Source organism: Eptesicus fuscus, chromosome 2 (assembly GCF_027574615.1).
Source record: "Eptesicus fuscus isolate TK198812 chromosome 2, DD_ASM_mEF_20220401, whole genome shotgun sequence".
NCBI lineage: Eukaryota > Metazoa > Chordata > Mammalia > Chiroptera > Vespertilionidae > Eptesicus > Eptesicus fuscus.
In genome coordinates this window covers 115584312-115612264 of record NC_072474.1, presented here as the reverse complement: position 1 = coordinate 115612264, position 27953 = coordinate 115584312, and the positions used below count along the sequence as shown (strand labels likewise).

Sequence of the window (27953 nt, the reverse complement as noted above, 5' to 3'; positions counted from 1 at the left end):
CCCGGCCGCAGCTGCGCGCGCTCGGCACTCCCTCTGACGCCTCCTGCCCCAAGGACGTGCATTGAGCGCGGGCTGTGTGCGCTGGTCGGTGCGCGGACACGGCGAACGGGAGTGATCCGTGAGATCCGAAGGTCGAGTCCGCGTCTGCCTGGGGGCGAGGGGGCGTGGGGACGGCATATGCAAAGGTCCGGGGGGCACCCGGGCAGGGGAGGGGGGTGCTGCTGTGCACGCCCGGCCATCGCGGAATTGCGGGGCGCACAGGAGGCCAGGGCCGGCGGGACATTTTGAAGAATTCGGACTAGTCCCCTAGGTCACGGGACAGCTGTCACCCAGAGGGGGAAAGGTCAGATCTGCATTTTGGAGTCACCTCTTCCTCTGCAGAGAGGAAGGCCGGCTGGACGAGGCTATGGAGGCCACAGTCCTTGCCGGGAACGGTGCCAAGTGCCCCCTGCCAATGGCAGCAGCCCAGACACTAACTAACTAACTAACTAACTAGTACAGTGAGTCCGAGCTTAACCGCCGGCTGACCGGACAGGCTCCGCCTTAAGCTAGCGGAAGTTCAAGGAAACAGTTGCACCTCGGGCTAATGTCAACCAGAGTTATGTTTGTTTCTGCGCATCCAGACCACCTCCTAAGGAGACAGCCTGAGGGAAGTGAGTTAGCGGAGGACCCCGGAGAACTAGACTCCAGACCAGCCCGGGTGCCCACACCCCGCCTGAGGCACAGGGAGGCAGGGATTTGCCGACTGAACCAGCAACTTCACCCAACTGGTGCGCTCTGAGGCCAGGCAGTGTGGGGCGGAACCCCTCCGTGCAGCAGGAATGTCGGTGACCTCGGGGGCACAGGCCATCGGGGCGTACTGATTGCTTAAGGTCATGGGACTTGGGGTAGGATGTGCCTGATAACACCTGCCTGACCTTGGACAGCTGGTTTCACTCTGTTTTCATCCCTACCAAGGGTATTTTTTACAATTATTTCTAGAAAGAGTGGACAGGGGAGGGTGGGGGATAGAGAGAGAAACATTGAAACAGAAGCATCATGGGAGACACATGGATTGTTTGCCTCCCACATACGTCCCCACCAGGGCTGGGGAACCTGCAGCTGAGGTACGGGCCCCCAACCGGGAGTCGAACCCGGGACCCTTCTTCATGGCGCAGGCCAGTGCTCTGACTACCGAGCAAAATGGGCCAGGGCTGCTTTCACCGTCAACAGGCTCCAGTTTCGTCAAAAACGAGAGCACAGTTAGTCCCTGGTGTTGCCTCACCGTTGAGACATCCACCCATCCACCGGCGTCAGGGATCGCCCAGTGATCGGGGGTTATTGTGCTCGATTCAGGAGGAGCGGGGAGGCGTGAAAGGTTCAGAAGGCGTTACAGGGGAGGGTGGGCTTCGGGGCACGGGGAGGAGGGGGCTCCGGACGGCAGCTGGTTGTGGATCGGCCTGCGGGACAGGCTGCTCAGGGCTGAGGAGCGCTCGGCGTTGGACACGCAGAGTTCACGGGCCTCCAGGAGAGGGAGGGCGGCCAGGAGGCTGCCAGTGGGGGTGCATTTGGGAGCCCTCTGGCAGGGGGACCACGGCCTGTTGACCTTGGCACTGCCCAGCCCCAGGGCTGCCCTTTGCTCCCTCCGCCCCCTTGCCACCTTTGTCCGAGGAGATCTGCCTCCCCCTCTGTCTGGGGAAACGGACGTCAGCGCTCAGCGTGGCCGTTCCCCGGGGGGCCTTGGGAGTCCTGCTCTCAGCTGTAACGCGTGGCGCGCACAGTTGCTCGCGGTGCGTGAACAGAGAGACAGGCTCCTGACTCAGGCTGTGATTTCTGTGCAGGCCGACGTCGGGCGATGGCACCCAATGTGGAAGGAAGCGAGGAGGCCCTGCTCCCCGACCTCCCCAGAGGGCCCCTGCATGCCTACCGCGCCCGCGCCTCCTTCAGCTGGAAGGAGCTGGCGCTGTTCTGGGAAGGCGAGGACATGCTGCGCCTGAAGGTGAGGCTGCGGCCGTGGGCGATGGCCGGGCTGGCCACGGGGCATCGGGCGGCGATGGCCGGGCTGGCCATGGGGCATCAGGCGGTGATGGCCGGGCTGACCAGGGGGCATTGGCGGCGTCCCCGGTCATTGGTAAAGATGGGGCTTGGTGCCCTCTCAGCCACGAGGCTTCCCTGGGCCTCATGTCCCCCCGTGAGGGGTGCTGTCTCGGCTGCAGCCCAGGCCTGACTCCTGGTTGGGGGCCTCCGGGCGTGGCCGAGGTGCCAGGCCGGACGCCGACTGTGGGGCTCCTCCCCTCCCCGGGAAGGGCTGTCCTCTCCGTCCGGGGTTTCTGGGCCGGACTGTGTGTCCCGCGGCCTCAAGGACAGCCGCCGAAGGGAGAACCCCGTGGGATGGCATCCTGGGCCCCCAAATCGCCGGTGTCCTGTGCCCTCCCTTCCAGAAATCCATCTTCTCGGCGCTGGAGAGCGACCCCCTGTTCGCCCGGCCGGGCCGCGGCCTCCCGACGGAGCAGCTGCGGGAGCTGACGTTCCTGCGCTGCCGGCGCGTCTTGCAGCTCGACTTGCTGCGCATGGACGCCCTGCTGCAGAGCCCGCTGCAGCTGCTGGCGCTGGTCACCTGCCTGGGCATGTACGACTGGTCCCTGGCCGCCAAGGCCTTCCTGCACGCGTTTGTGAGTAGGCGCGCGGGGAGAGGCCGGGCCGCTGCCACGCCTCCCGTGGGGCCCGTGGTGGCCCGCCAGGTTGCCCGGGGCCAGGGCCACGCGGGACACTCGTCGCAGGACCTGGGCTGCAGCGTGTGGGGTGCAGACGCTCGCCGGGGCGGTTGGGTTGTCAGTGTTCACTTGCGTTTAAAGTTTTCTGAGACGTGGGCACTCGGGGGGATCGCGCTTAGAGATTTCTAAAACGCACGCGGGACACAGCGGCGGGGGACGCGCGGGCAGATGTCCGTGCTTAGTGGGAAGTCCGATGTTTCCCTTTACGCGGACCGGCACGGAGCCCTTAGACGCCCGGGGCCGCGGGGGCCAAAGCCCCAGGGCCGTGGTCGGCAAACCGCGGCTCGCGAGCCACATGCGGCTCTTTGGCCCCTTGAGTGTGGCTCTTCCACAAAATACCACGGCCTGGGCGAGTCTATGTTGAAGAAGTGGCGTTAGAAGAAGTTTAAGTTTAAAAAATTTGGCTCTCAAAAGAAATTTCAATCGTTGTCCTGTTGATCTTTGGCTCTGTGGACTAATGAGTTTGCCGACCACTGCCCCAGGGGAAGAGCAGCTGTGGGACTTTTTGGCTTCACACACACACACACACACACACACACACGTGCACATGCACACACACATGCACACACATACACATACACACATGCATGCACACACACATACACACACATGCACACGCACACACATACACATACACACGCACACACACATACACACACATGCACATACACATACACATACACACACATGCGCGCGCACACACACTCACACACACACACACACCCCAAACAAACAGAAACCAGCCACCACCAAACCGCCCGAAACACGAAAACAAAGTGAACAAACACCGCCTGTGTGAGTGTGTCGGGGTCCGCCCACTGCTGTCGGAGGGAGAGTGGACCCGCTTGGCCTCACGCACCCTCCTCGCGCCCCTCCTGTCCTGCCCCTTGTCCATCAAGTCCCTCGGGTGTCCTGCAGGCATGTGAGTCCAGGCGACGGTTGAACCTACATGAACGGCTTGGGTGGGGCCCAGGCCTCCCCCCCCGGGAGCCGGGCGTGGTGGTAGTGGGCGCTCAGGGCTGCGGGACTGTGGGTCTGCGCGGTGGTGCCGGGCGGGTGTGGGGACGGCCAGGACCGCGGTGCCCACTAGCTTCCACCTGTGGGTGGGGTGATGCCACATTTTCAGGTGTTTGGATCAGCGATTTACAACTCTGGTTCTGAAAGGCATTTCAAATATATTCCGAAGATCTTCAACATGGAGGTAAGTTTGGGGCGCGGTCTCACCTGTTCTCTGAGGTTTGTGGAAGGGCTGCCGGTGGGGTCTGGGGGCAGGGGGCGGGGACTCTCACCTTAATGAACGGTGATCTTGTTCTCCCCAAGCGGTTAACGCTGCTCTAGACAGACGTGGGTCTGCCAAGTCCCAGCACTGAGTAAATTTAGCTTTTTCTTGTTTTTTTGTTAATCCTCACCAGAGGATAGCTTTTCATTGATTTTTAGAGAGCGTGGAAGGGATAGGGAGAGACAGAGAGAGAAACATCGATTGGTTGCCTCCTGCATGCGCCCCATCGAGCCTGCAACCCAGCCACCCATCCTTGGCCAGAATCGAACCCTGGACCCTTCAGTCCAAGGGCCAGTGCTCCATCCACTGAGCCGAACTGGCTGGAGCGAGCTTTTTCTTTTTTTAAAAAAAAATATACTTTATTGTTTTTTTACAGAGAGGAAGGAAGAGGGATAGAGAGTTAGAAACATCGATCAGCCGTAACTGGTTTGGCTCAGTGGATAGAGCGTTGGCCTGCGGACTCAAGGGTCCCGGGTTCGATTCCGGTCAAGGGCATGTACCTTGGTTACGGGCACATCCCTGGTAGGGGGTGTGCAGGAGGCAGCCGATTGATGTTTCTGTCTCATCCATGTCTTTAACTCTCTCTCCCTCTCCCTTCCTCTCTGTAAAAAATCAATAAAATATATTTTTAAAAAAAAAGAAACATTGATCAGCTGCTGCCTCCTGCACGCCCCCCACTGGGGATGTGCCCGCAACCAAGGTACATGCCCTTGACCGGAATCGAACCTGGGACCCTTGAGTCCGCAGGCTGACGCTCTATCCACTGAGCCACACCGGTCAGGGCAGAGTGAGCTTTTTCTTATCAAAGCAAAGCCCCGTTTTCTGTGCTGCCCGGGCACGGCTCTGGCCACCGGGCCGACTGAGCAGGGCCGCTGTGGGCACGTCGGGGCGGCGTGGCGGCCGGCACAGCGGAGGGGCGTGGTGAGGTCACCGGTCGGTTAGATGGAGAGAAGATGGGGCTTTCATCGTGATCACGGGGTTCTTAGTCCTCACGGGGAGGTGGGCAGGCCCCTCCGGGACCTGCGACGGAGCCGGCCCGCCTGACGCGGTGTCCGCCCGCCCGTTAGATCTTCGGCTGTTTTGCGCTGACCGAACTCAGTCACGGCAGCAACACCAAGGCCGTGCGGACCACCGCCCACTACGACCCGGCCGCCGAGGTAGGTGCTCCGCCCGCTCCACCTCTGGGCTTCGGGCGCGTGCAGCGTGGCGCGGTCAGGGGCGACGCCGTGCGTCCCCGAGGCCCCTTCACACCCGTGAGCGTGCCGGGGCCACACGCGGCCCTCGCGCGGACCCGGGAGCGCAGGGGTGGACTCCCTGATGGGCGGTCAGCGAGGGACCCGGCGGGAGGGAGCGGGGCTGGCGGGACGACGCCTAGCGGGGCGCTCAGGGCCTCACTGGCGAGGGGACACCGCCCGGCGGCCAGTGCGCGGTTTTGCGTGGGTTAAGTTGTTTGACATATCGGACACCGTTTTCTTTTCTTTTTTGCTTTAACGCTCACCTGAGGATGTTCTTACTGATCTCTGGAGAGAACGGCAGGGAGAGAAACACTGATGTGGGAGAGAAACATCCGTCAGCTGCCTCCCATATGCGCCCCAGCTGGGGATCAAACCCCCAACCCAACTATGTGCCCCGACCGGGAATCGAACCCACAACCTTTTGCGTACAGGACGACGCGCCAATCAGCCGAGCCGCAGGCGGGGCTTCGGCCTCATTTTCCGTAGGAAGGTCCGTGAGGTCGCAGGCCCGGGATCCGCTCCGCTCCGTGTGAAGCAGGCCACGCTGCCTTCCGGGCACTGAGACCTCCCGTCGGTTCTTCCTCTCGCCGCGGAGCATTGAACAGAGACTCCCGGGGGAACGGGAGCCCTGCCTCCAGGCGAGCCGCGGTCTAACGTTCTCCCCCCGCAGGAATTCGTCATCCACTCCCCCGATTTCGAGGCCGCCAAGTTCTGGGTCGGCAACATGGGCAAGACGGCGACTCACGCGGTGGTGTTCGCCCAGCTGTACGTGCCGGGGGGCCAGTGCCACGGCCTGCACCCCTTCCTCGTGCAGGTGGGCTGCGCGCGGCACGGTGTGGGAGACGGTCATCGCCGGCGGGCGGGTGCTGCCGGCATTCTTGTGTAGACAAGGATGCCGCTAAGATCCTACAGCACGGGGGGGGGGGGGGGGTCACTGAGACAGGACCGTGCACCCCGAGGACCGGCCGCTGCGGAGCCCTGGGCCCCGGGGTCACGGGTGGAGGACCTCTCCGTCCCAGCGGCCACGCGGGCATCGTCTCAGACACGCGGCACAGGTCCTGACTGCCTGGCCAGGTCTGGGGTCCCCTGGAGTTCTGGGTCACAAACAGGAAGTTACTGCCCGAGGACTGGTGCTTGGGACTGGGGGCCGGGCAGGGGTTCCCCCACCTGGGGCTGCTGCAGGTCCGGAGCTGGGGCTTCCGGAAGCTCCTTCAGACCTTCCCGCCGGGGCTGCTGATGCCCAGGAAAGCCCCGTGCCCCCTCCCATTCCGGCACTTTTTAAAAAAAATATATTTTATTGATTTTCTACAGAGAGCAAGAGAGAGGGATAGAGAGTTAGAAACATCGATGAGAGAGAAACATCCATCAGCTGCCTCCTGCACACCCCCTACTGGGGATGTGCCCGCAACCAAGGTACATGCCCTTGACCGGAATTGAACCTGGGACCTTTCAGTCCACAGACCGACGCTCTATCCACTGAGCCACACCGGTTTCGGCCGGCATTTTTGTTCTTGAAGCCCTTCCTGACGGGGTTAGGGTTAGGGTTAGGGTTAGGGGGAGCTAAAATTCATGTCACATGCAATTAGCCATTTTAAAGTGAACGGTTCAGGGACACTTAGTGCCTCGGGGCCCCCGCAGCCCCGCCCGTCTAGCCTAAACGCATCCTCTAGGGCACCCCTCCCGGGTGGCACCCCTCGGCCCCAGGTTCCCAGGATGAAGCTCCGTGTCCCGAGCACAGGGCTCCGGGCGAGGGCTGCCTGCTGCCCCGTCTCCTGTCCTGGGTCAGTCTGTTTATTGGAAGCTCCTCGGGGAGCAGAGAGTCGCAGAAACAATGTTAGGTGCCCGGTCAGCGTGGCTCAGTGGATGAGCGTCAACCCATGAACCAGGAGGTCACAGTTCGACTCCTGGTCAGGGCACATGCCCAGGTTGCAGGCTTGATCCCCAGTAGGGGGCGTGCAGGAGGCAGCCAATCAGTGAGTCTCTCCCTCTCCTTTCCTCTCTGAAATAAAAAATCCTATGTAACAAAAGGGTGATATGCAAATTAACCCTCACTCCATCACAAAGATGGCGGTGCCCAGTCCTCTCAGCCCCGCCTGAGTCCCCTAGTCCTGGGGGGCAGCCGCTGAGAGTGGGCAGCATGAGCGGCCTGGCGGAATGCTTGCTTTGTCGCTGCGGCAACGAGGCAAGCGTTCTACCCCGGCCGTGGATGGGCCTCTGGGCAGCGGGCGCGGAGCGGCCAGGCCCTGCAGAGAGCTGCTGGTGCACGGATTCATGCGCAGGGCTACTAGTATATACATATTTTAAAAAGCAACGTGAGGCCGTCTCTCCCACAGAACATGTGCGTAGCCTCCCTGTCATTTTACTGAAACCGCCAGGAAGGCCTGCGCCTCAGGCGGGAGCTGGGGCCCTCCAGCCCTCGGGCAGCGTGCGCTAACCAGCTCCTGGCCCAGTTCTGCTGTGGCCGCCGGACCAAAGCCAAACGCCCAGACGGGCTCAGAAGGCAGGAGGGCATCCTCCACGGCGCGCAGTGTGGAGGCCCGAGCCCAGGCCAGGTGTGGGCAGGGCCCGCTCCCGCTGGAGGCTCCGGGAGGAGGGTCCCTCCCACCTGGTTCAGCTCTGGCTCCTGCCCCAGGTCCCAGGCTGCAGCCCAGGTCTCTGCCTGTCTCCTCTCGCGTCCTGTCCTCTCTGGCTCGCCTGGGACACTTGTCCTGGGATTTGGGGCCCGCCTGGGTAATCCGGGGTGATCTCACCTCAGGAGCCTCCTCTCTGTCGCATCTGCCAAGACCCGTCTCGCCGTTCCAGAGGACGCGGTTCGCCCCCCAGCTGCCCTGAGGGAGCCGGGCCGGGCCTCTGGGGCTTGAACGCGTTGGTTCTGGGTTTTGTGTGCTCAGCGTGTTGTGTTCTGTGGTGTGTGCAGATTCGGGACCCGAAGACCCTCCTCCCCATGCCCGGCGTGATGGTGGGCGACATAGGGGAGAAGCTCGGGCAGAACGGTCTGGACAATGGGTAAGTGCACCTCAGCCTCGTGGTCTCGGTGCTGTCCTCTGCGGGTGGTCTAAGCGCTCTCCTCTGCGGGTGGTCTAGGCTCTCTCCTCTGCGGGTGGTCTAGGCTCTCTCTGGGGGTGGTCTAGGCTCTCTCCTCTGCGGGTGGTCTAGGCTCTCTCTGTGGGTGGTCTAGGCTCTCTCCTCTGCGGGTGGTCTAGGCTCTCTCCTCTGCGGGTGGTCTAGGCTCTCTCACCTGTGGGTGGTCTAAGCGCTCTCCTCTGTGGGTGGTCTAAGCTCTCTCCTCTGTGGGTGGTCTAAGCGCTCTCCTCTGCGGGTGGTCTAGGCTCTCTCTGTGGGTGGTCTAGGCTCTCTCCTCTGCGGGTGGTCTAGGCTCTCTCCTCTGCGGGTGGTCTAGGCTCTCTCCTCTGTGGGTGGTCTAGGCGCTCTCCTCTGCGGGTGGTCTAGGCTCTCTCCTCTGTGGGTGGTCTAGGCTCTCTCCTCTGTGGGTGGTCTAAGCTCTCTCCTCTGTGGGTGGTCTAGGCTCTCTCCTCTGCGGGTGGTCTAGGCTCTCTCCTCTGTGGGTGGTCTAGGCTCTCTCCTCTGTGGGTGGTCTAGGCTCTCTCCTCTGCGGGTGGTCTAGGCTCTCTCCTCTGCGGGTGGTCTAGGCTCTCTCCTCTGCGGGTGGTCTAGGCTCTCTCCTCTGCGGGTGGTCTAGGCTCTCTCCTCTGCGGGTGGTCTAGGCTCTCTCCTCTGCGGGTGGTCTAGGCTCTCTCCTCTGCGGGTGGTCTAAGCTCTCTCTGCGGGTGGTCTAGGCTCTCTCCTCTGCGGGTGGTCTAGGCTCTCTCCTCTGTGGGTGGTCTAGGCTCTCTCCTCTGCGGGTGGTCTAAGCTGTCTCTGCAGGTGGTCTAAGCTCTCTCCTCTGCGGGTGGTCTAAGCGCTCTCCTCTGCGGGTGGTCTAGGCTCTCTCCTCTGTGGGTGGTCTAAGCTCTCTCCTCTGCGGGTGGTCTAAGCTCTCTCCTCTGCGGGTGGTCTAAGCTCTCTCCTCTGTGGGTGGTCTAAGCTCTCTCCTCTGTGGGTGGTCTAGGCTCTCCTCTGTGGGTGGTCTAGGCTCTCTCCTCTGTGGGTGGTCTAAGCTTTCTCTGTGGGTGGTCTAAGCTCTCTCCTCTGCGGGTGGTCTAGGCTCTCTCCTCTGCGGGTGGTCTAGGCTCTCTCCTCTGCGGGTGGTCTAGGCTCTCTCCTCTGCGGGTGGTCTAGGCTCTCTCCTCTGCGGGTGGTCTAAGCTCTCTCCTCTGCGGGTGGTCTAGGCACTCTCCCCCACGGTCTGGCCACAGGGGTTAGATTCATGCCAGGCCCAAGGCCGCGTGGCTGCTCGTGCCTGTGATCTCATGGGACCCTCAGCCCTATCCCGTGCCCTCCTCACTCCCGTGGGGCCATGTAACTCAGCGGGACACGCCTCACCTGCACACTCAGAGCCACGTCCTGAGGGCCATCCCTGTGTCCATTCCAACACCGGGAGGTACAAGGGACCCGAGTGCTGAACAGTGAGCTTGCCCTCAGGCCCAGGCCAGACAGCGGCAGCCGGGCGGGGGGACCCTCAGCCGGGCAGGGCCGAGCTGTGGTGGGCCTCCTCCCCCAGACACAGTCCCGTGTGTCCGCACTGACCCAGGTGGTGGTGTGGGGGGCGTAGCGTGGACTCCAGGGCTGGGGGGGAGGCCCAGCAGGGGGCATCCTTGGGAGTGGTCATCTTGGTCCCCGGCCCCAGCCTTTGCAGGGTCAGTGACCTGTCCGGGGTCCCGGGCTCATTTCTCCTCCTCCCGGCCGTGGAGCGTACGCCCAGCAGAGGGCGCTGGGTGTCAGCGACAGGAAACGGCTGGGTGTCCTGGCTTGCCTGCCTCATTCTGCCAGCAGCCATGAGCCCTCAGCCAGCAGCCAGCACGTTAGAACTGAGTGACTGTGGTTTTGGGCTGAGGTCCTTATCTTGGAAACATAGGTTAGGTTTGGCCATTTCACGAGAATACCCGAGGATGTGGGATGACTGGAAGTTAGGGGCAAACGTAACTGGTCTGGGTACATCTAGTGAGTAACTGAAAGGAAAATAAAGGCCCTCGCCTCGCCGGAGAGTTTGGCCTCCGACCCTGCATGGCGGAGACCTTCTCACCCGGTGGCGTGGAGGTGCGGGGTCCTGGGCCGCGGGGACCCACCTCGAAAGCGGCCGAGGACGTCCCTGTGGGGCCGGTGCGCGTGGTCCCGGGAGCCCAGCCTGCCACCCGCAGCTCCCGGCACACGCCCCTCCCGTGCCACTCCGTGTCACGCACACCCCTGTGCCCTCCGGGGACACTGGGCCTCGGCCTGCAGGCTGGCCCCGCGCAGCCCTTGTGGAGTGAGGTGCTCGCAGAGGGCGGAGGCATGCTCTCGGTGAACCGCGGACAGCCAGCCTGTGCGCGTGCCGACACACCAGGCTTGTCCCGTCTCGGGTGTGAGAGGGACGTGTCCCCGAGGACAACGGGCACGGGCGCCGACAGGGCCGCCCGCAAAGGCCTTCCTCGGCTTCGGGTGACGGGCGTCACTCGGGGGGCGCCGAGTCCGCCCTTGAAAACCGGGTATCAGATCAGAGGCCCCGAGGGGCCTTCCGGGGCCTGGGGCCTCCCCCCGGCCAGTCGGAACACCCCACAAGGCCCTGGCACTGAGGCTCACCGGCAGGGCGCCTGCCCAGGGTCTGCTCCTCCGCTGACCTTCCGCTCCCCCCCGGGGGCGCCCGCAGAGGCTGGCCCTGGCCTGGGCACCCGCAGGGGCCTGGCCGCAGGCATCCTTGTCGCTTCCTGGAAGGAGGGGAGCCGGGCTGGTTTGAGGGTCACAAGCAGGCAACCCGCTGCAGGCCTTGAGGAGGCCGGGCCCTTGGCGCAGTAGCGGGGTCCCTCCAAGGGCTCACACCATTTTGGGGGTTCAGGTTGTAGGGTCGAAGGTCTCAGGCAGGGCCCCTGCTGTGCGCCGGGACAGGCTGGGGTGGGCCTGCAGGAGCGAGGGCAGTGCTGCGGGCGGGCAGGCAGGCGGGCGGGTGGCACCCAGCGGGGCAGACCCGCGGCCAGGGCCCTGGACGGGTGGAGGTGAGCATGGGGAGCAGACGGGGCACAGCGGGGCGGGGCGGGGTGGGCAGCGGCCGAGCGGGAGGTGCTGCTGGTAACCCTGGTCCCTGCCCCGCAGCTTCGCCATGTTCCACAAGGTCCGGATCCCTCGCCAGGACCTCCTCAACCGGACCGGAGACGTCACCCCCGAGGGCACCTATGTCACCCGCTTCAAGGTACAGCGTCGGCACGGGAGCCGGGGTGGGTGGCAGACCTCGTAGGTTTGGGTTTCGGTGCCACCAGCAGTGCCCGCTGCCTCCACTCCCCCCGCCGCCCCCGCCAGCCCTCGGGGTGATTGGGGAGCCCCGGCTGACATGGAGGTGCAGAGGTGAAGGTGGCTTGGTCCACAAATGGGGGTGCGTGTTCCCTGGAGTCAGGGCTCAGTGCCCGTGCTCTGTAGGGCGCGGTGCTGGCGCTCGGAGCTGAAAGCGAAGATGAATCGCGGCGCCCACAAGGCGGGTGTCCCTTTAGAGGAACGCGGACGAGCACCACGCCTTTAACATGGCGTCGCTTGGGGAGGGAGGGATTGGGGGGCCTGGGGTCAAAGGCAGGCGTTCTTTAAGCGAAACGTGGGCTCCGGCCGAGGACTGTCCGTCTGGGGTCGCCCCACCTGCACATCTGGTCTCAGCTGACACATGGTCCCACCCCTGGAGGGCGCCGGCAGACTCCCTCGCCGGGACCCCCTTCCTCGTGGAGCTGAGCGCCCTGGGGCCTCCCCACCCGTCCCATGAGGGTTCATCAGGGCCCCTGCGCCCGGCCCCCGGCCTGGAGGTCTGGCGGGCACCTGGGCGGGGCTCGCGGTGGCCACGGCCCGCGCTGAGCGGAGGAAGGAGCCGTCGGCGTGCCTGTCGCGGACACGGCCCAGGGTGGCCGTGGCTCTGACCGCCTCGCGCTCTCCCCGCAGGACAGCAGGCAGCGCTTCGGCGCGTCGCTGGGCGGCCTGTCCGCGGGCCGCGTCTGCATCGTGGGCATGTCCGTGGCGAACCTGAAGCTGGCCGTGTGCATCGCCCTGCGGTTCTCGGCCACGCGGCGCCAGTTTGGACCGGCGGACGGGGAGGAGGTCCCGGTGCTCGAGTACCAGCTGCAGGTCGGCCTCCCTCCCGGGGTCACTGTTCCCTTCGCGCCCGCGGACAAGCTCTGCTTCCGGGGAGCTGCCTTTTGGCTGCTGGGAGCCCAGCAAACTGTCCGGCAGGTCCCAGCATCTGGTCACGGGGAGGGAGGCGGGTCCCAGCGCCGTCCGGTCACGGGGAGGGAGGCGGGTCCCAGCGCCGTCCGGTCACGGGGAGGGAGGCGGGTCCCAGCGCCGTCCGGTCACGGGGAGGGAGGCGGGTCCCAGCGCCGTCTGGTCACGGGGAGGGAGGCGGGTCCCAGCGCCGTCTGGTCACGGGGAGGGAGGCCGGCGGCAGGCAGGGAGGCGAGGCTGGTGGCAAAGGTCTTTAATGAAAGGAGTCTGTGTGACGCCCCCACTAAGGAGGCAGGAGGGCGCCCTGGGCGGCTCCGGGGAGACGGGTGTGCACGCGCCCTGGGCAGCCTCAGGCTTCGGCAGGCGGCCGGCACGCCCAGGCGCTGGCCCGTCCACCCATCCACCTGCAGGAATGGCCCCCAGTGTGCACGCCGTCCGCCGGGCGGTACTCGGGGAGGCGGAAGGGACCTCGTCCTGCAGGTCTGCAGAGCGGGCGGCCGCCGGTCGCCTGGGGCGAGGACACGCCTGTTTTCACGGTGCACGGCCTCCACTCCTCGGGGTCAGTCTTTTTCTTTTGGAGGCGAGGGAAGGAGGGAGAGAGAAATATTGATGTGAGAGAAACACGTTGGTCGGTTGCCTCCTGCACCTGCCCTCCTCGAGTGTCTCGGAAACACGGGAGACGCGTTCCGGGGGGCCGGGGGGCTGGCTTCCACAGCTCCTGTCTCAGGGCACCCTCCGAGCGCCCCCGGGGCACGGGGTGGAGGGGGCTCACGCCCGCCCGTCCGCTCACTCCAGCAGTGGCGCCTGCTCCCGTACCTGGCGGCCGCCTACGCCTTGGACCACTTCTCCAAGTCGCTCTTCCTGGACCTGGTGGCGCTGCAGCGAGGCCTCCACAAGGACGACCAGAGCGCCAGGCAGGTGAGAGGACGCGCTTTTCTCCGGACCCGTTTTTAAAAATATATATGTTTATTGATTTCAGAGAGGAAGGGAGAGAGAGAAACATCAGTGATGAGAACCATGGATCGGCTGCCTCCTGCACGCCCCCTACTGGGGATCGAGCCCACAACCCGGGCCTGTGCCCTGACCGGAATCGAACATTGACCTCCTGGTTCATAGGTGGACGCTCAGCCACTGAGCCACTCCAGCCGGGAGGAATCCCCCTTTTTTCAAGCTGAAAGTGGGGTGCTGTCTCCTGTGGAGGGGTGTGTTGGATTGAACTGGAGGGACGTGTGCCTTTGCCGCTCCGGCTGACCTGAGCCCCCTCCGGGGTCAGAGCCTCTGCTCACCGTTCCCTTTGGATTCGTCCTCCAGGCAGAGCTCGGACGGGAGATCCACGCCTTGGCGTCGGCCGGCAAGCCCCTGGCCTCGTGGACGGCCCAGCGGGGGATCCAGGAGTGCCGCGAGGCGTGCGGGGGACACGGCTACCTGGCCAGTAGGTTTTAGAGAAGCGAGTGACCATTTCCTGTCCTTACCCCTCCCACTCGGCTCCAGACCAGGGGTCAGCACACTGTGGCCTCCCGGGCCAAACCGGCCACCACCGGCTTTCATGGCCACCCCTTCCCGCATGTCCCACGGCCGTGCTCACACTGCAGCTGTGGCTCGGTGGTCCCGACAGAGCCTGAAACGGTCGCCGTCTGGCCCTTCCCGCAAGTTTGCTGCCCCCCTGCCCTGGGCGGTCCCCGTGTTCCGATGCCCGGTATTCCTGGAAACATGGAACTCGGGGTGCTGGGGGTGTGGAGGACCCGAGGGAGCCCCTAAACACCAGAGAGGGGAGGAGATAACCTCTTCATTTGAATCGTAACTTCCTGGTTGATGACTTGGCAGTACATCGACATCAACGGTTGTTCTGATGAAAAACTCTTAAACAGGAAAAGTAAGTTTGTAGTGGCCCCGGCTGGTGGTTGGGCAGCTGGCGTGTGGGTCCAAGAGTGGGACCCCGTCCTGGCTCTGCCACTCCAGCCTTGTCACCGGGAGCAAGCCCCCTGCCTCCGCGGAGCCTCAGCATTCTCCTCTGTGAAACGGGGGTACGACTACTACCCCACCAGGGAGGTTCTTGCACCGATTAAGAATTAACACACGCAAAGCGTTTGGCCAGTGCCGGGCGTCCAGGACGTGCCTGGTAGCTTCTATTGGCTGTTGTGACTTGAATTATCGTGATTACGGTCACTATTACTTGCAGCTGGCCTGCCCAGCTCCCCGCGTCCCCACCTCGAGTCACTGCTGGGTGAGCTCCCGGGCCCTCTGAGAAGGCCACGTGCACATCCGAGCAACAGGCTTGGCAGAGCCCCGACCGTTCAAACCTCCGACAGCGTCTCAGGCTCTGGCCGCGTGGGGGCGTCCTGGGAGGCGGTGGAGAAGTGCACCTCCCCGCGGGCTGTCCCGGTTGCTTCTCGAGCAGGGCGGCCGGCGTGGCCCTCGGCGCCCCACGCTCCGCCTCTCCCCGTCGCTGACTGACGAGCTGGAAACCGCGGCTCCACACGGGTCACTTTCGTGCTTCGTCTCCCACGAGATGCTCTTGGTGGTTTTTGTTTGTTGTCGTAGCTCCTGGAGACGCTGGGACTAGTTTAGAATGAGGACATTGACCCCTGCAGCATCCGACGACAGAAACGCCCCATATGCAGGGCTCGGCCCGGCAGCGCAGCAGGGGGGCGGCAGGCCCGTAGCGAGGCTTACCTTCAACGGCAGATTCCTTCTCTCGGCCTCCCAGCCCTCCCCTGCAGCGGTCCGGCCCGTGAGTCTGGAACTATCAATCAATCAGTCAATCAATCAATCAATCGGGTGTGACGGGGCCACAGCCCAGCAGCATGTGACCCTGAGGAGCCGAGTCCACTTTCCCTGCTGGCCCCTCCCCCAGCCCGGGTCCCAGAACATTCTCCCCAGAGGGCACACCTTACAAAGTCTGTAAAAGAACGGGGTCACTAACTGGCAGGAGAGACAACAAAAGAAAACGGAGTTTCCGTCAGGTGGTGGGCTCCCTGCGTGAGACGAGGGGTTCACTCAGGACCCCACGCGGCAGGCGGCTTCTGCCCGGTGCCTCGCGAGGACGGGCGCTGAGGACGGCGTGCTTTTGAACCTTTTCATTTAATTCTTCCCCCACCGTCCATCCCTCCGTGCCCTCCGCCACCCCACCTCCCCCTCCGCCCGCAATCCCATGCCCAGGAGCCCTCTCCTCTTCCCTCCGCGCGACCCCTGCCCGCTGCTGCGTGCTCACGGCGGCCCCGCTGTGCCGTTTCTCGGGGGCTCCCGCCGACACCCCCCCCCCCCCCCGGGCCGGCGCTGCGTGTCCTTCCGGCCGAGCCACTGCCCCCAGCGGGCAGGCCGGCGGGCCAGGCGGGGGTGGGGCTGGAGCAGGTGCTGCGTCCCCGGCCCACCTGGCCGGGCCTCGCGCTCCCGGGGCGACGGCATCTCCCACGTGCACCTGAGTGACGGCCTGGGGGCTCGTTGCAGTGAACCGCCTGGGCGACCTCAGGAACGACAACGACCCCAACTGCACGTACGAAGGCGACAACCACGTGCTGCTGCAGCAGACCAGCACCTACCTGCTCGGGCTGCTGGCGCGGGGGGGCCCAGGTGAGCACCTGCTCGGGCTGCTGGCACAGGGCGGGGGGGGCCCAGGTGAGCACCTGCTCGGGCTGCTGGCGCGGGGCGGGGGGGGGCCCAGGTGAGCCCCTGCTCGGGCTGCTGGCGCGGGGGCCCAGGTGAGCACCTGCTCAGGCTGCTGGCGCGGGGCGGGGGGGGGGGGGGGCGCCCAGGTGAGCCCCTGCTCGGGCTGCTGGCACAGGGCGGGGGGGGCCCAGGTGAGCACCTGCTCGGGCTGCTGGCGCGGGGCGGGGGGGGGGCCCAGGTGAGCATCACCTGCTCGGGCTGCTGGCGCGGGGGGGCCCAGGTGAGCACCTGCTCGGGCTGCTGGCGCGGGGGGGCCCAGGTGAGCACCTGCTCGGGCTGCTGGCGTGGGGGGCCCAGGTGAGCATCACCTGCTCGGGCTGCTGGCGCGGGGGGCCCAGGTGAGCACCTGCTCGGGCTGCTGGCACAGGGCGGGGGGGGCCCAGGTGAGCACCTGCTCAGGCTGCTGGCACGGGGGGGCCCAGGTGAGCACCTGCTCGGGCTGCTGGCGCGGGGGGTGGGACAGGTGAGCACCTGCTCAGGCTGCTGGCGCGGGGGGTGGGACAGGTGAGCACCTGCTCAGGCTGCTGGCGCGGGGGGTGGGACAGGTGAGCACCTGCTCGGGCTGCTGGCGCGGGGGGCCCAGGTGAGCACCTGCTCGGGCTGCTGGCGCGGGGGGCCCAGGTGAGCACCTGCTCGGGCTGCTGGCGCGGGGGTGCCCAGGTGAGCACCTGCTCGGGCTGCTGGCGCGGGGGGCCCAGGTGAGCATCACCTGCTCGGGCTGCTGGCGCGGGGGGGCCCAGGTGAGCATTACCTGCCCGGGCTGCTGGCACAGGGCGGGGGGGCCCAGGTGAGGCTCCGCTGAGCTCCGGTGGCCCTGACCTCACACGGGCGTGGGTTCTCGGCCCCCAGAGTTAGCTCTTCTCCCCAGATGGCCGTGTTTGAGGAAGGGAGGGGTCATTCCACAGTGACTGACCCGCTCCCCGGTCACTGCTGAGGCGGGTGGGGGGGACCCTCCCCGGGGGGGCCGTGCGTGGCCCCGGCGTCCCCAGTGACCAAGTGCTCCTAGGTGGCGCCCACTGCGAGAGCCCGCTGAAGAGCGTGGACTTCCTGGCGGCCTACCCCGCCCTGCTCGGCCGGCGGTTCGCGGTGGCCAGCCTGCAGGACTGCCTGGACTCCGCGGGTAAGCACCCCCCGCCCCCGTCTGCGCCCGGCTGCCGGCAGCGGCAGTGCCAGGAGAGCCTGGGTGTTGGTGTGCCTCCCTTGTCCCCCGGCGTCTCCCTGTGCCCACACAGCGTCTCCCTGTGCCCACAGCGTCTCCCTGTGCCTCCCTTGTCCCCACAGCGTCTCCCTGTGCCTCCCTTGTCCCCCAGCGTCTCCCTGAGCCCCGTCCACAGCCCTCGTCCCAGAGGCGGGGCCGCCGGCCGGCCTGGGTCCCTCTGGGGAGGGCTCCCGTGTTCCCTGCAGACGTGGGTGGAGCTCCTCCCTGCAGCTTGTGGGGCGCAGGGTGGTTGGCATGGGGTCGGGCGCACACGGCACCCCGAGGCCTGGCCGGAGGAGCAGGTCTGAGGCGGTGGCCCCCACGGGCTGGGCCGGCTCGGCTCCCGGCCCCCCGCCCCCCACCTGCCCCCAGCCATGGGGCCTCGGGCAGGTCCCGCCCCTCCCCTTCCTGCCTCGGTGCCCCCTGCGCCCGGGGAACCGCGGTTGCTGGCGCATCGGGCTTTCCCGGCGCTCCGCACCACGCGGTCACTCCCGACCTGCGGCTGTCGCAGACGCACAGCCTCCCCGTCCAGGTGCCCTGATCCCACCGCCCGCGGCTCGCAGAGCCTCTGGTGTGGGGGACCCAGGGTGAGTGTCCCCTGGGCGCCGCTGGGTCCTGGGCTGGCCTCCGTGTGCCCGCCGCGCCCGCACACACCACCCCTCGCGCCGTCCCTCTGACACGGGACGCGGTGGAGTGTCTGGACCGGCCCCCGCACAGGCCCAGGGCAGCGTCATCTGTTTTTCCTCCGAGTGCCCTAGTTTTTGCAAGATCCAACAACGTGAAAACATTTTCTGGAGGAAAAAACACAACTAAAGTTTACGTGGCGAGAGTGGCTTGGCCCCGGCCCGCCCCGGGCCTTCTCCCGGAGCAGAGAAGGGAGCGCGCCCGCGGCCAGCCCGGTCCCCAGGGCATTCGGTCATCAGCCCACAGCCCTCGCCTCAGCTGGCCCAGTGAGAGCTGCTCGGAGATTTACGACCGGAGCTCGGCCCGAGGCGAGGCCTCTGCAGCGATGGCGGAGCAGGCAGGGCAGGAGGCTTCCTTCGGGGAATCCGGCGGTTATGGGGAGGGCGGGGCAGGCTCCGTCCGGGCCCCGATGGCGCACACGCGTGTGCCGGGGGCTGGGCTTCCCAAAGGGCCCGCCCTGAGGCCTGCGCCCGCTCAGCGATGCCGGGCCACTTCTGTACTTGGCTCTTTGCAAAAGCGTTAAGTGGCTGCAGCTCCGAGTGTTTGCTGCTCTGACAACCGTGTGTACGTGCCCTGCAGTGCGACGGGCTGGGCACCTCGCCCTGTGCCTCGGTGTCCCTCGTAGTGGGCAGGGAGGGACTGCGGGGGTCCGTGCTGCACCTGGTGGGAGGGGGGTGCTGGCCACCTTTGGGGGCCACTGTCCCGAGACTCCCTCGGGGACAAGAGGTGCAGGTGAGCTCTGCGGTGACTTCCCAGCTTCCCAGGCAGCGGGTCACGAGCTGGGTCTCATGTGTGGGCCACACAGGAGCACGGGGTGAAGGGCGTGTGGGCACCGGTGGGGAACAGGTGGCTCCTGGACCTGGGGGACGGGGAGCGGGGCCTGCATCCGGCGGGCGGGCCTTGCTGTCCACGGCGCACCTAGGTCAGAGCCCGCCCGCCTCGGGAGGGCAGCAGGAAGCTGGCGCCAGGCAGAGCCGCGCAGGGAGAAGGGCAGGCTGGGGGCAGGGGAGGTGGCCCGAAGGTGGCCCTCAACTATTTGCAAAGACTCGGGCGTGCGGGGCGCCTCCTGCCGGGTCCTCCTCGGAGGGGGGACGTTTCGAGGGCAGGTGCTCTGAGGGTCCCGGGTTCTGGAACGTTCCTGGTCGGTAGGAAGCGCCGGGTGGCATGTCAGCCCCAGCCCACCCTGTGCCGGAGAGTTGTCCTGATGCCCAGGCCAGTGCCCGGGGATGCCGAGGGCACTGAGCCCCGGCCGGCGTGTGGCCGTCAGTGAGGGTCACGTAGAGGGTGCTGCCAGGAGAGGGGGGCAGGAGGGTGGCTTCTCAGCAGGAAACACCCTCACCTCTCCCGCCACCACCCAGTCCCCGCCCCGGGCCTCGGTTTCCCTGTCTGTGAACTGGACCCCCCTCACCCACCCATCAATACACACAGATGCTCACCCTGCTGGGAGCTCTGTGGTCACTTTCCCGGTCTCCATCCCCAGTCCCCCTGGCGGCGTACGAGTGGCTGGTCTGCTACCTGCTCCGAGAGAGTCACCAGAAGCTAGCTCAGGAGAAGAGAGCCGGAAGCAGTGACTTTGACGCGAGAAATAACTCCCAGGTGTGTGTGTCTGAGAAACGGCTTCGCTTCTTACTCCCCCAAAGCCCGAGCTGCCGGGCCCCACGGAGGGGCCAGCGCTCCAGCCGTGGGTCTGCTGGGGGATGGTGCCCCCTGCTGGGCTGCGGAAGAGACTGTGGCATCGTGTTTAGAGTGCCCGGTGGTGCCCGCCCCATTGGCCTGAGCTGGGGTTACCGGAGGGGGCCCTGGGGCTGCACGGACCTCAGACTCCCAGAGGGGCCGGGGCACAGGCGGGTCCCGCCCGACGGAGCGGCCGGTGGGGGCTCAGGTGAGGCTGCACCGCTGCTCAGTCGTTATCGCCCTCCCCAGGCCTCGGGGGCACGGTCCAGGCCGCACGCTGGGCAGCCTGTCTTGGGTCCTCGCGTCCTGGGAGCCGGCTGCAGGCGCTGTGCTCTGCCCTGGGCGGCCTCGCCGTGGGCACGGCCTCTCCTAACCAGCTCCAGGGTGGCCGCTGTGACGTGGCTGGCAGGCCCGGGAGGTCCCAGCCGGGGTCACCGAGGGGTCCCAGCCGGGGTCACCGAGGGGTCTCAGCCGGGCTCACTGAGGGGCCCGGGAGGTCCCAGCCGGGGTCACCGAGGGGTCCCAGCCGGCTCACCTGCGCGGGGCCTCTGCCCGCAGGCGTACTGCTGCCGCTCCCTGGCGCTGGCCTTCCTGGAGCTCACCGTGGTGCGCAGGTTCCACCAGCACACGCACCAGCCCGGCGTGCCGCCCCCGCTGCGGGCCGTGCTCCGGCGGCTCAGCGCCCTCTACGGCCTGTGGTCCCTGAGCCAGCACACGGCCCTGCTGTACCGAGGTGAGGCCCGCGGGGCTGGCGCCCTCGCTGTGTCTCGGCGGCGGCTGTCCCGGTGGCGTGACGGACACCCCACGTGCTGAGAGCCCCGAGCCACCGCGGGAAGCACGAGGGCCGAGCAGCTTCGGGCTGGCGCCGGGGCGTACGTAGGGCGGGGCGGGGCCCGGGCTTCCTGGAGGAGGGGTGCAGGGGGACGGTGGGAACGGGAGGCCTGCGTTTCTCAGTGGTTCCCCAATATTGTCCTACGGAGCTTTCCCCTCATCGCCCCACGTTCCCGCTGCACACGCCGCGGCTCTGCGGTGCCCGTGTGTGTACGCTCCCCCCCTCGCCGAGAGCCCCTGCTGCCCCGGGCGGCGGATGCCCCGGGAGGCGGTGAGGGGGCGCGGCGGGCGGGGTGGGCTGGAGGGCGTGCGGGCGCAGGGTGGAGACCTCTCTCTGAGAAACGCCTGTAACTCCAGGGCCACACAGATTTCATGGCAGAAACCAAGCAGGCAGGCGCGGCGGCCAGTGCCGTCCCAGTGCACAGGCCGCCTCCCACCCGCTGGGGCCGGAGGCGAGGTTGAGGTGGGGCGGCATCCCGCCCCAGGTGGCTCCTCGCCCCAGGCCACAGCCCTCAGCCCCGCGCTCCTGTCCCAGCACCGTCCACGCTTCCCTCTCCCCGAATCTCCTCTCAGCCTCAGAGGGAGCCCCTCGCCCTGGGCACCCGCAGACCACCCGCCGCCTCAGGCCCGGCTCTGCCTGCCCCTCGAGGCCCTGCTCCCTCCCGCAGCCCCGCTCTGGCCTGGCTGGAGCGGGCGGTGACGCCTTCACAGAGGGCCGATCTGAGAAGCTGCAGGAGTGGGGGCCGGGGACGGGGCTCCCAGCCCGTAACCAGCGCCGTGCTTACAGGCGGCTATTTTTCTGGGGAGCGAGCCGGGAAGATGCTGGAGGACGCCATCCTGGAGCTGTGTTCCCAGGTGAGTGGGAGGCCCCTCCGCCCCCCTGCACCCGTGTCACCTGTAACGGGTGCCCCTCTGCCCCCTGCACCCGTGTCACCTGTAACGGGTGCCCCTCCGCCCCCCTGCACCCGTGTCACCTGTAACGGGTGCCCCTCCGCCCCCTGCACCCGTGTCACCTGTCACGGGTGCCCCTGCGTGTCCCCCTGCACCCGTGTCACCTGTCACGGGTGCCCCTCCGCCCCCTGCACCCGTGTCACCTGTAACGGGTGCTCCCTCTGCCCCCTGCACCCGTGTCACCTGTCACGGGTGCCCCTGCATGTCCCCCTGCACCCGTGTCACCTGTAACGGGTGCTCCCGCTCGCCCCCTGCACCCACGCTCTCAGCTCCCACCTCGCTCCTGCGCTCCCACCTCGGGCACGCAGCCGTCAGCCGAGCAGGGCAGTTACGGAAACTGCTCCCTCCGAACCCCAGGGAGAGGGTTTTGTGGGACTGCCTCAGAATCGGGGCGTTCAGCCCTTTTTACGAGTCGTGACTTCTTCCCCGGGCACGTCAAGGCACAGCCTCCAGCCCGAGCTCATTTCAGGGCATGAACTCAGGTGCCGATCCCTCCGCGTCCTGTGGCGCTCTGTCCAGTGAGTTCCCACGGGGACAGCGTGCTCGGGAGCCTCAGTCCCGCCCGGTCACCGCTGACGGCGGGGGGTGTGGCAGTGCGGCCAGTGTCTGCGTTTATCTTCTTTCCTGCAATCCATTTAAAGCGAGAGCGCCCCACCACGGGCTGTGGCCGCCACACAGGGCCACGCAGCAGCCCGGCGCAGAGTCCCGGCTCCACGTGGGGTCGTCGGACGCCCCGCGGCGGCTGGGCCAGGCCCGTTCTCCCGGCAGCGCGGTCAGGGTTGACCAGCCCCCGCGGACATCTGGCGGGTCCGAGCCTGACGGGGTGGGTTCCGTAGCACCTGCGGCTCCCTGCTCTAGGCGGGGGGCAGCCCCCCGCCCCGCGCCCTCCCACAGGGAGACAGTGACGCGAGGCCTCGCCCCTGTGGTTGATGTTTGAGCTGCTGTTTGTCACGTCACGCCGTTGTGCCCTGGGGCTCCCCGCCGCTCCCTCTGTGGCGAAGGCCTGTGGGTTGCAGGTATCACAACGCAGCCCCTGCCTCCTCCCCACCCGCCCCCGGGGTCCAGCTTCATCTGTGACCCGCAGGTGGGGTGTGCGGGCCGTGGGACAGCGAGTGTGTGCTGGGCGCTGGCGTCCGCCGTGGGGACTGCCCTGGGCTGTGTGCTGCTTGCTTTCTCTAGGCCAGTGGTCGGCAAACTCATTGGTCAACAGAGCCAAACATCAACAGCACAACGATTGAAATTTCTTTTGAGAGCCAGACTTTTTAAACTTAAACTTCTTCTAAGGCCACTTCTTCAAAATAGACTCGCCCAGGCCGTGGTATTTTGTGGAAGAGCCACACTTAAGGGGCCAAAGAGCCGCATGTGGCTCGCGAGCCGCAGTTTGCCGACCACGGCTCTAGACAGTCGGGGTGCCCGCCAGCTGCTGTTCAGCACAGCTGTGGCGTCTCACAGGGGTTATAAGGGGAAAATGTGTTTTTGCATTTCAAGAAAATTCTTGGGCGTCTTCTGTGAATTCCATCCTGAAGACTAACGTGTCGGACCGAACGGGGTCACAGCCGCTGTGGGCCTGCGAGTGCGCCCACAGGTGCACGGAAATGCCTCTCCCGGCCCTGAACCGCCGCTGCCCCGGGGTTCGGGGGCCAGAGGCGCTCCGGCCATCACCTGTACGACAGGCCCTCCCGGTGACAAGACACGCAAGGCTGAGTCGTGGTGGAGCGTGCCTGGGGAAGCACTCAGAGGCTGGCCGTCCGCCGGCGGCGAGGAGGCCCCCGGGATTCGGCCTCGCGCTAGGGTTACCGTTGCTAGTGGTCGAGCAACAAACTCCCGGGCTCTGTTCCTCCGTCGCCATGGAGACGGGGGGCCGTGCCAAGCGTGTGCCTGTGTTTTCCGACAGCTGAAGGACGACGCGGTCGCCCTGGTGGACGTGATCGCGCCTCCCGACTTTGTCCTGGACTCCCCGATTGGCAGAGCCGACGGCGAGGTAAGGCCGCCTGTGCCGTGGGGCGCCGTGTGTCCGGGGCCGCTGGGGGCCGGCCAGTCACTGCAGGGCCTCGGTGACCACCTGCCCGGGGTCTCCTGGCGCCTGCGGGAGGTTGTCACACTCGCAGCGGTGCGGGAGGAGTCGGGGTGTCTCACCCCCAGAGCCTTCCTCTGAGAAATGGGGCGGACGTGCCCTCGTGGGCTGTGATGTGGTCCGGGCCCTGCATACCTCCCTCCCTCACACTGGCCCATGGCCCCCTCCAGGCCTGGCTCCGCCCCCATCTCAGGGCCGGCTCCCCCAGCAGCCGGGCCCCTCACCTCTGCAGCCTGCTTCCCCGGTGGCCTCTGCGTGGCTCCCTAATCTCCTCCCTGGCCCCGCCCCAATGATTTCTTACAAAGCACATGTCTGACTGAGCCCTCCCCCAGCGCCCCCTGTCCCTGAAGTCTCCCCCAGCTCCCCTCCCGCGCCCCCCGCAGCCCGGCCGTGCTGGTCCTCCAAGGTCACCCTGCGCCGTGCTCCTCTGCCGTCCGGCCTCCGGCTGGCGGGCCTCTCTGCTCGCCTGGCCTGCCGGCTATCCCACCCCAGGACCTTTGCACCTGCTGTCCCCGCTGCCTGGAGCACTGCCCTCCATTCAGGACAAAGCAAATTGCTGCCTCTCAGCGAGCTCTTCTCTGGCCTCTGGGGAAGTGCCCCGGGCTCCACCCACTCTGTCCTACGGTGTGACCCTCAAAGTGCTCTTTTCTGACCCCCACGTGTCCCCACGTGACTTTCCTCTGCTCAGCGCCTCCCAGGCCGCACTCGCCACGGCGTTGTCCCTGGGTGGCCTGGGCACCTGCCTGAGGTCCCACAGGTGTCAGCGTGGAGCAGGACTTGCCCCCACCCGGCCACGCCCGTCCTCTCTGCTGAGACCTGCTGCCGCTCAGGCTCCCAGGGGTCGTGAGGGGTCAGGAGCCGCCCCCTGTCCTCAGAGACACTGAGCGGGCGCTCTCACGGTCACTGCACGCACCGAAACAGCCTTGTCCGGGGGCCGGCACCCTGACCTCCGTGTGGCCCACCACCTGGGGGTGGCGGGCAGAGAAGTCCCTGTGGAATTGCTGCCCTGGGGGGAGACCCACACCCAGCCAGGCAGGCGGCCGCCCAGCCAGAGGGGCAGAGCCAGGGTCTGGGCGAGGAGTGCTGTCCGGGGAGGAGACCGGAGAGCCCCCCGGCCCCCTGGGGTGGCCAGGCTGCAGAGGCAGCGCTGTGCGGCCCAGGGGAGAGGGGCTGGCCTGGGGGATGGGGACTTAGCAGGCAGCCAGGTGGGGGCATTTGAGGAAGAGGCAGCAGTGGCCTGGCAGGGAGTGCCCGGCAATGACGCCTTCTGGGGACCCCCGAGGGCACAGGAGTGTCTGCCGGAGAGAGGGTCCAGGGCACCTGAGCCCCGGAGCCGTGGCCGCTGTGCAGGGCACCGTCCAGGGCGGGCGATGGAAGGAGTCCCCACGCTGGGCCCCCGGACCCACAGCCAGCAGGCAGGGCAGTTCCCTCCACGCTCATTCCTCCGGCTTCAGGGACGGACGCCTTAACCAGGCGCTGCTGGTAAGAAGCCCATTTCGAGCCAGCAAGCGCGGCCATGGGGGACGATCTGAGACGCTCCCTCCCCGGAGCCCAGGCTCCCCACTGCAGGCGGGACCCCGGGGCGTGTGACCGCAGGAAAAGCCTGCGTCTGGGTCCTGGGAGCGAGCAGGCGCTGCTGGAGAATCGCTTTGTGCATTCAGCAGGTGCGGGAGGGGCTCTTAGGTAACGTGGGTCCACGCCAGTCAGACACAGAGCAGGCCCTCCCCTGTCCGCTCAGGGAGTGGGGGCTCGTCTGCCCGGCTCCGGCCCTGGGCGCTCGCGGAGCTGGAGCCGGGAAGACTCTGCCCTCAGCCCGTGTGGCTCCCGCGGCCCCCTCCGCGCTGCCGGCTGCTCTCTCCCACGAGGCCACTCTGCTGGGAGCTGTTTGTTTGGAAAGTCCTGGAGGAGACGGCTGGGCAGGCGGAGGGACAGTGAGTGCCAGGCCTGCCCGCCCAGGGGGCTGGGACCACGTGGCGAGGCCAGCCCCACGGCCGTCATTCTGTCGCTCGGCTGCACCTCCACGCGCCAGCGGCCGCCCGTGGTGCCAGGGACGGACTCAGCGCGAACCAGGAGCGCAGACCGCCCCCCGCTTCAGCCCCACCAAAGCACAGGGCCGGTGCAGTTCCTGCTAGGGTGCTGTGTCTTAGCGTTGCGTTTCCCCATTGCTCTCCGCTCCGGGAGAGGGTGTATGTCAGTTACATATAAGCTCCCGAGGTTCATGGAGAGCGACAGGAGAGCGTAGCGGGGTCTGACCAAGCGCCGCCTTGGGGGCTGCCCTGCACCGGAGGAGGCTTTACTGGGGGCGTGTTCCTCTCAGCTCTACAGAAACCTCTGGGGCGCCGTCCTCCAGCAGCGCCGCGTGCTGGAGCGGCCGTCGTGGTGGCCGGAGTTTTCCAACAAGCCGGCCCCGGGGAGCCTGAGCTCCAAGCTGTAGCCGCCGCGCACGCCCGGCGCCGCCGGTGCAGCCACTGGAGACGCCGCCCTCGATGGAGCCCAGCGCGAAGCCTCTGCACCCCTTCACCCGCCTGGCTGGGGTCCTGACCGACAGGGCCTGGCCCCTCCCCGCTGGGCCCTCGGAGTCTCACGGGGAGGGGCAGCCCCGGGGTCAGGGGTCATTTGCTGTGTGAACAAACAGCCTGTGTGATCGCGTCTCCCGGATGGGCCGTGGACTTTTGACAACGAGAACCGGGCGCGCTCCGTCTCCCTACATGGACGCGAGGCGCCGCTCCCCCGGGCTTTCCGGGCGGCGGGGCCGCGCCATCTGGGGCCTGCCCGCCGCCTCGCCAGCCGGGCGCTGCGCTCTGATGCTCCAGCGTTGCCTCCCCACGGGACCAAGCGGTGAGGACTGTTGAGCTGCGGACCACCGGCTCGGCACTGTTCCCGATTCCTAGGGAAGGAGATGGGTTCGCTGCTTCCTGGTGCGGAGCTGACAGTGTCCCCCAAGGCCATGATCCCAAAGAAAACAGTTCCTGGTCACGGCGTGTCTGGTGTTCCAGCCCGGCCTCCGGGCTGTGCGCGGCTCCTCGGTCGTTCCTCCAGCCGGACGATCCCGGGCCACTTGGCCCCGTGGAGCTTTGCTCAGCAAACCCTTTCACATGTGTGCGTGTGTATACGTGTGCTTGTGCATGTATGTGTGCCCGTGCCCTCGGTGCAGCCCCGGTCTGTGCGTGCCCGTCCCGATCAGTGAGGCCGATGGAGGAGGCGGGGAGCACTCCCCGCCGCGCACTCGTGTGTGCGAGGCCGGGTGGCGGGCTGGCGGCTGTGCTCGCTCTCGCCGGTCTGCGTTTCCTTTGGCCGGTGGGTCGTGCTCCTTGGCCTCCGATGAGCCCGGGAGGGCAGGGGTGTCATCAGCAGCAGCCCCAGTGCCCTCCCGACCTGTCACCGGGGAGCCGGCAGGCACAGGTGCCCCTGCCCACGGGGTGCAGACAGAATGGCCCGGATGCCCCGAGCCCGGGCAGGTGTGGGCGAGAACCTGTTCCATTTTCACTTTAACCGTCTGTTTGTGAAGACCAGACTTCCAGCTCCGGCAGTCACGTGGTGGGTAACTTGGCTTCTCAAGCCTCAGTTTTCACGCCTAGAAAAGGGGTGTGCACACACCGACCTGCTGATTTGAGGGAGAAAGAGGGAGAGAGAGTCGGGGGAACAGGGGCGGGGGAGACGGAGGGAGGGAGAGAGATCGATGGGTTGTCCCACTTATGCACTCTTTGGTTGATTCCTGTGTGTGCCCTGACCTGAGATCGAACCCACAGCCTTGGCGTGGGGATGGCGCTCTAACCAGTGGACTGCCCGGCCAGGCTGAGTGGCTACTGTAATGAGCACTTCCTGACGCTGGAACCTCCTCTCCTCCAAGGCCGGACCCTCAGACCGCTGTGTGAGGGGAGCTGTGTTGTCAGGCCTGCTTTATCCACGAGGAATCGGACCCTGGGAGGCTAAATGGCTGCCGTGGGCCAGACAAGACGGCCAGGAAGCTGGGCCGGACCCAGGCTGACCTGAAGCCGCGCACGGACCCCGACACTCCGGGCCCAGCGTGTCCTCGGGCCGGCAGGCAGCGCAGGTCGCTAGCGTCAGTGTTAGTGTCTCCTGGGAGCCATCTGCCTGGACGGAGCGTGCCCCTGGCCGGCCGGTTTCCTTGGTTTCAAACAAACCTTCGTGTTTTGGGGGCTGTTTTGTGCATTAGCATCCTCTGTCCTGCCTCCAGAAAGATGGGAGCCGCGGACGCTGTTCCGGAGCCGCAGAGTTGGACGGGGCGCTTCTGAGCGCAAATCCAGCCAGGGGCGCTGGGCTGTGCTGGGGGCCGTCTCCCCACGTTCCCGTGTTC

At 66.5% G+C, this 27953-nt stretch overlaps 1 protein-coding gene across 2 annotated transcripts; it reads left to right on the top strand.

Annotated features, from left to right (window-relative positions):
• Window positions 1-21: 21 nt before the first annotated feature.
• ACOX3 (acyl-CoA oxidase 3, pristanoyl) lies at window positions 22-26718 on the top strand. Of its 2 annotated transcripts, XM_054708372.1 has the most exons (18): window positions 22-131; window positions 1821-1978; window positions 2421-2651; window positions 3880-3954; window positions 5100-5189; window positions 5938-6081; window positions 8185-8273; window positions 11454-11550; window positions 12279-12461; window positions 13353-13475; window positions 13869-13989; window positions 16005-16127; window positions 17230-17343; window positions 19586-19701; window positions 20338-20512; window positions 21398-21465; window positions 23456-23542; window positions 25953-26718. In XM_054708372.1, the coding sequence occupies exons 2-18, from the start codon at window positions 1835-1837 to the stop codon at window positions 26067-26069; spliced, it is 2097 nt and encodes a 698-aa protein (XP_054564347.1). In that variant the 5' UTR covers window positions 22-131; window positions 1821-1834; the 3' UTR covers window positions 26070-26718. The 2 variants fall into 2 exon arrangements, with proteins under 2 accessions (XP_054564347.1, XP_054564351.1); XM_054708376.1 differs by lacking the exon at window positions 3880-3954.
• Window positions 26719-27953: the final 1235 nt, after the last annotated feature.

What these genes read in the sequence shown, in the direction of transcription:
- ACOX3 (XM_054708372.1), top strand. Translation starts at nt 1,835, where the DNA reads ATGGCACCCAATGTGGAAGGAAGCGAGGAGGCCCTGCTCCCCGACCTC. An exon ending in GGGACACGGCTACCTGGCCA is followed by an intron (nt 13,990 to 16,004) that starts GTAGGTTTTAGA and finishes GGCTCGTTGCAG; the next exon opens with TGAACCGCCTGGGCGACCTC. An exon ending in CACGGCCCTGCTGTACCGAG is followed by an intron (nt 20,513 to 21,397) that starts GTGAGGCCCGCG and finishes CCGTGCTTACAG; the next exon opens with GCGGCTATTTTTCTGGGGAG.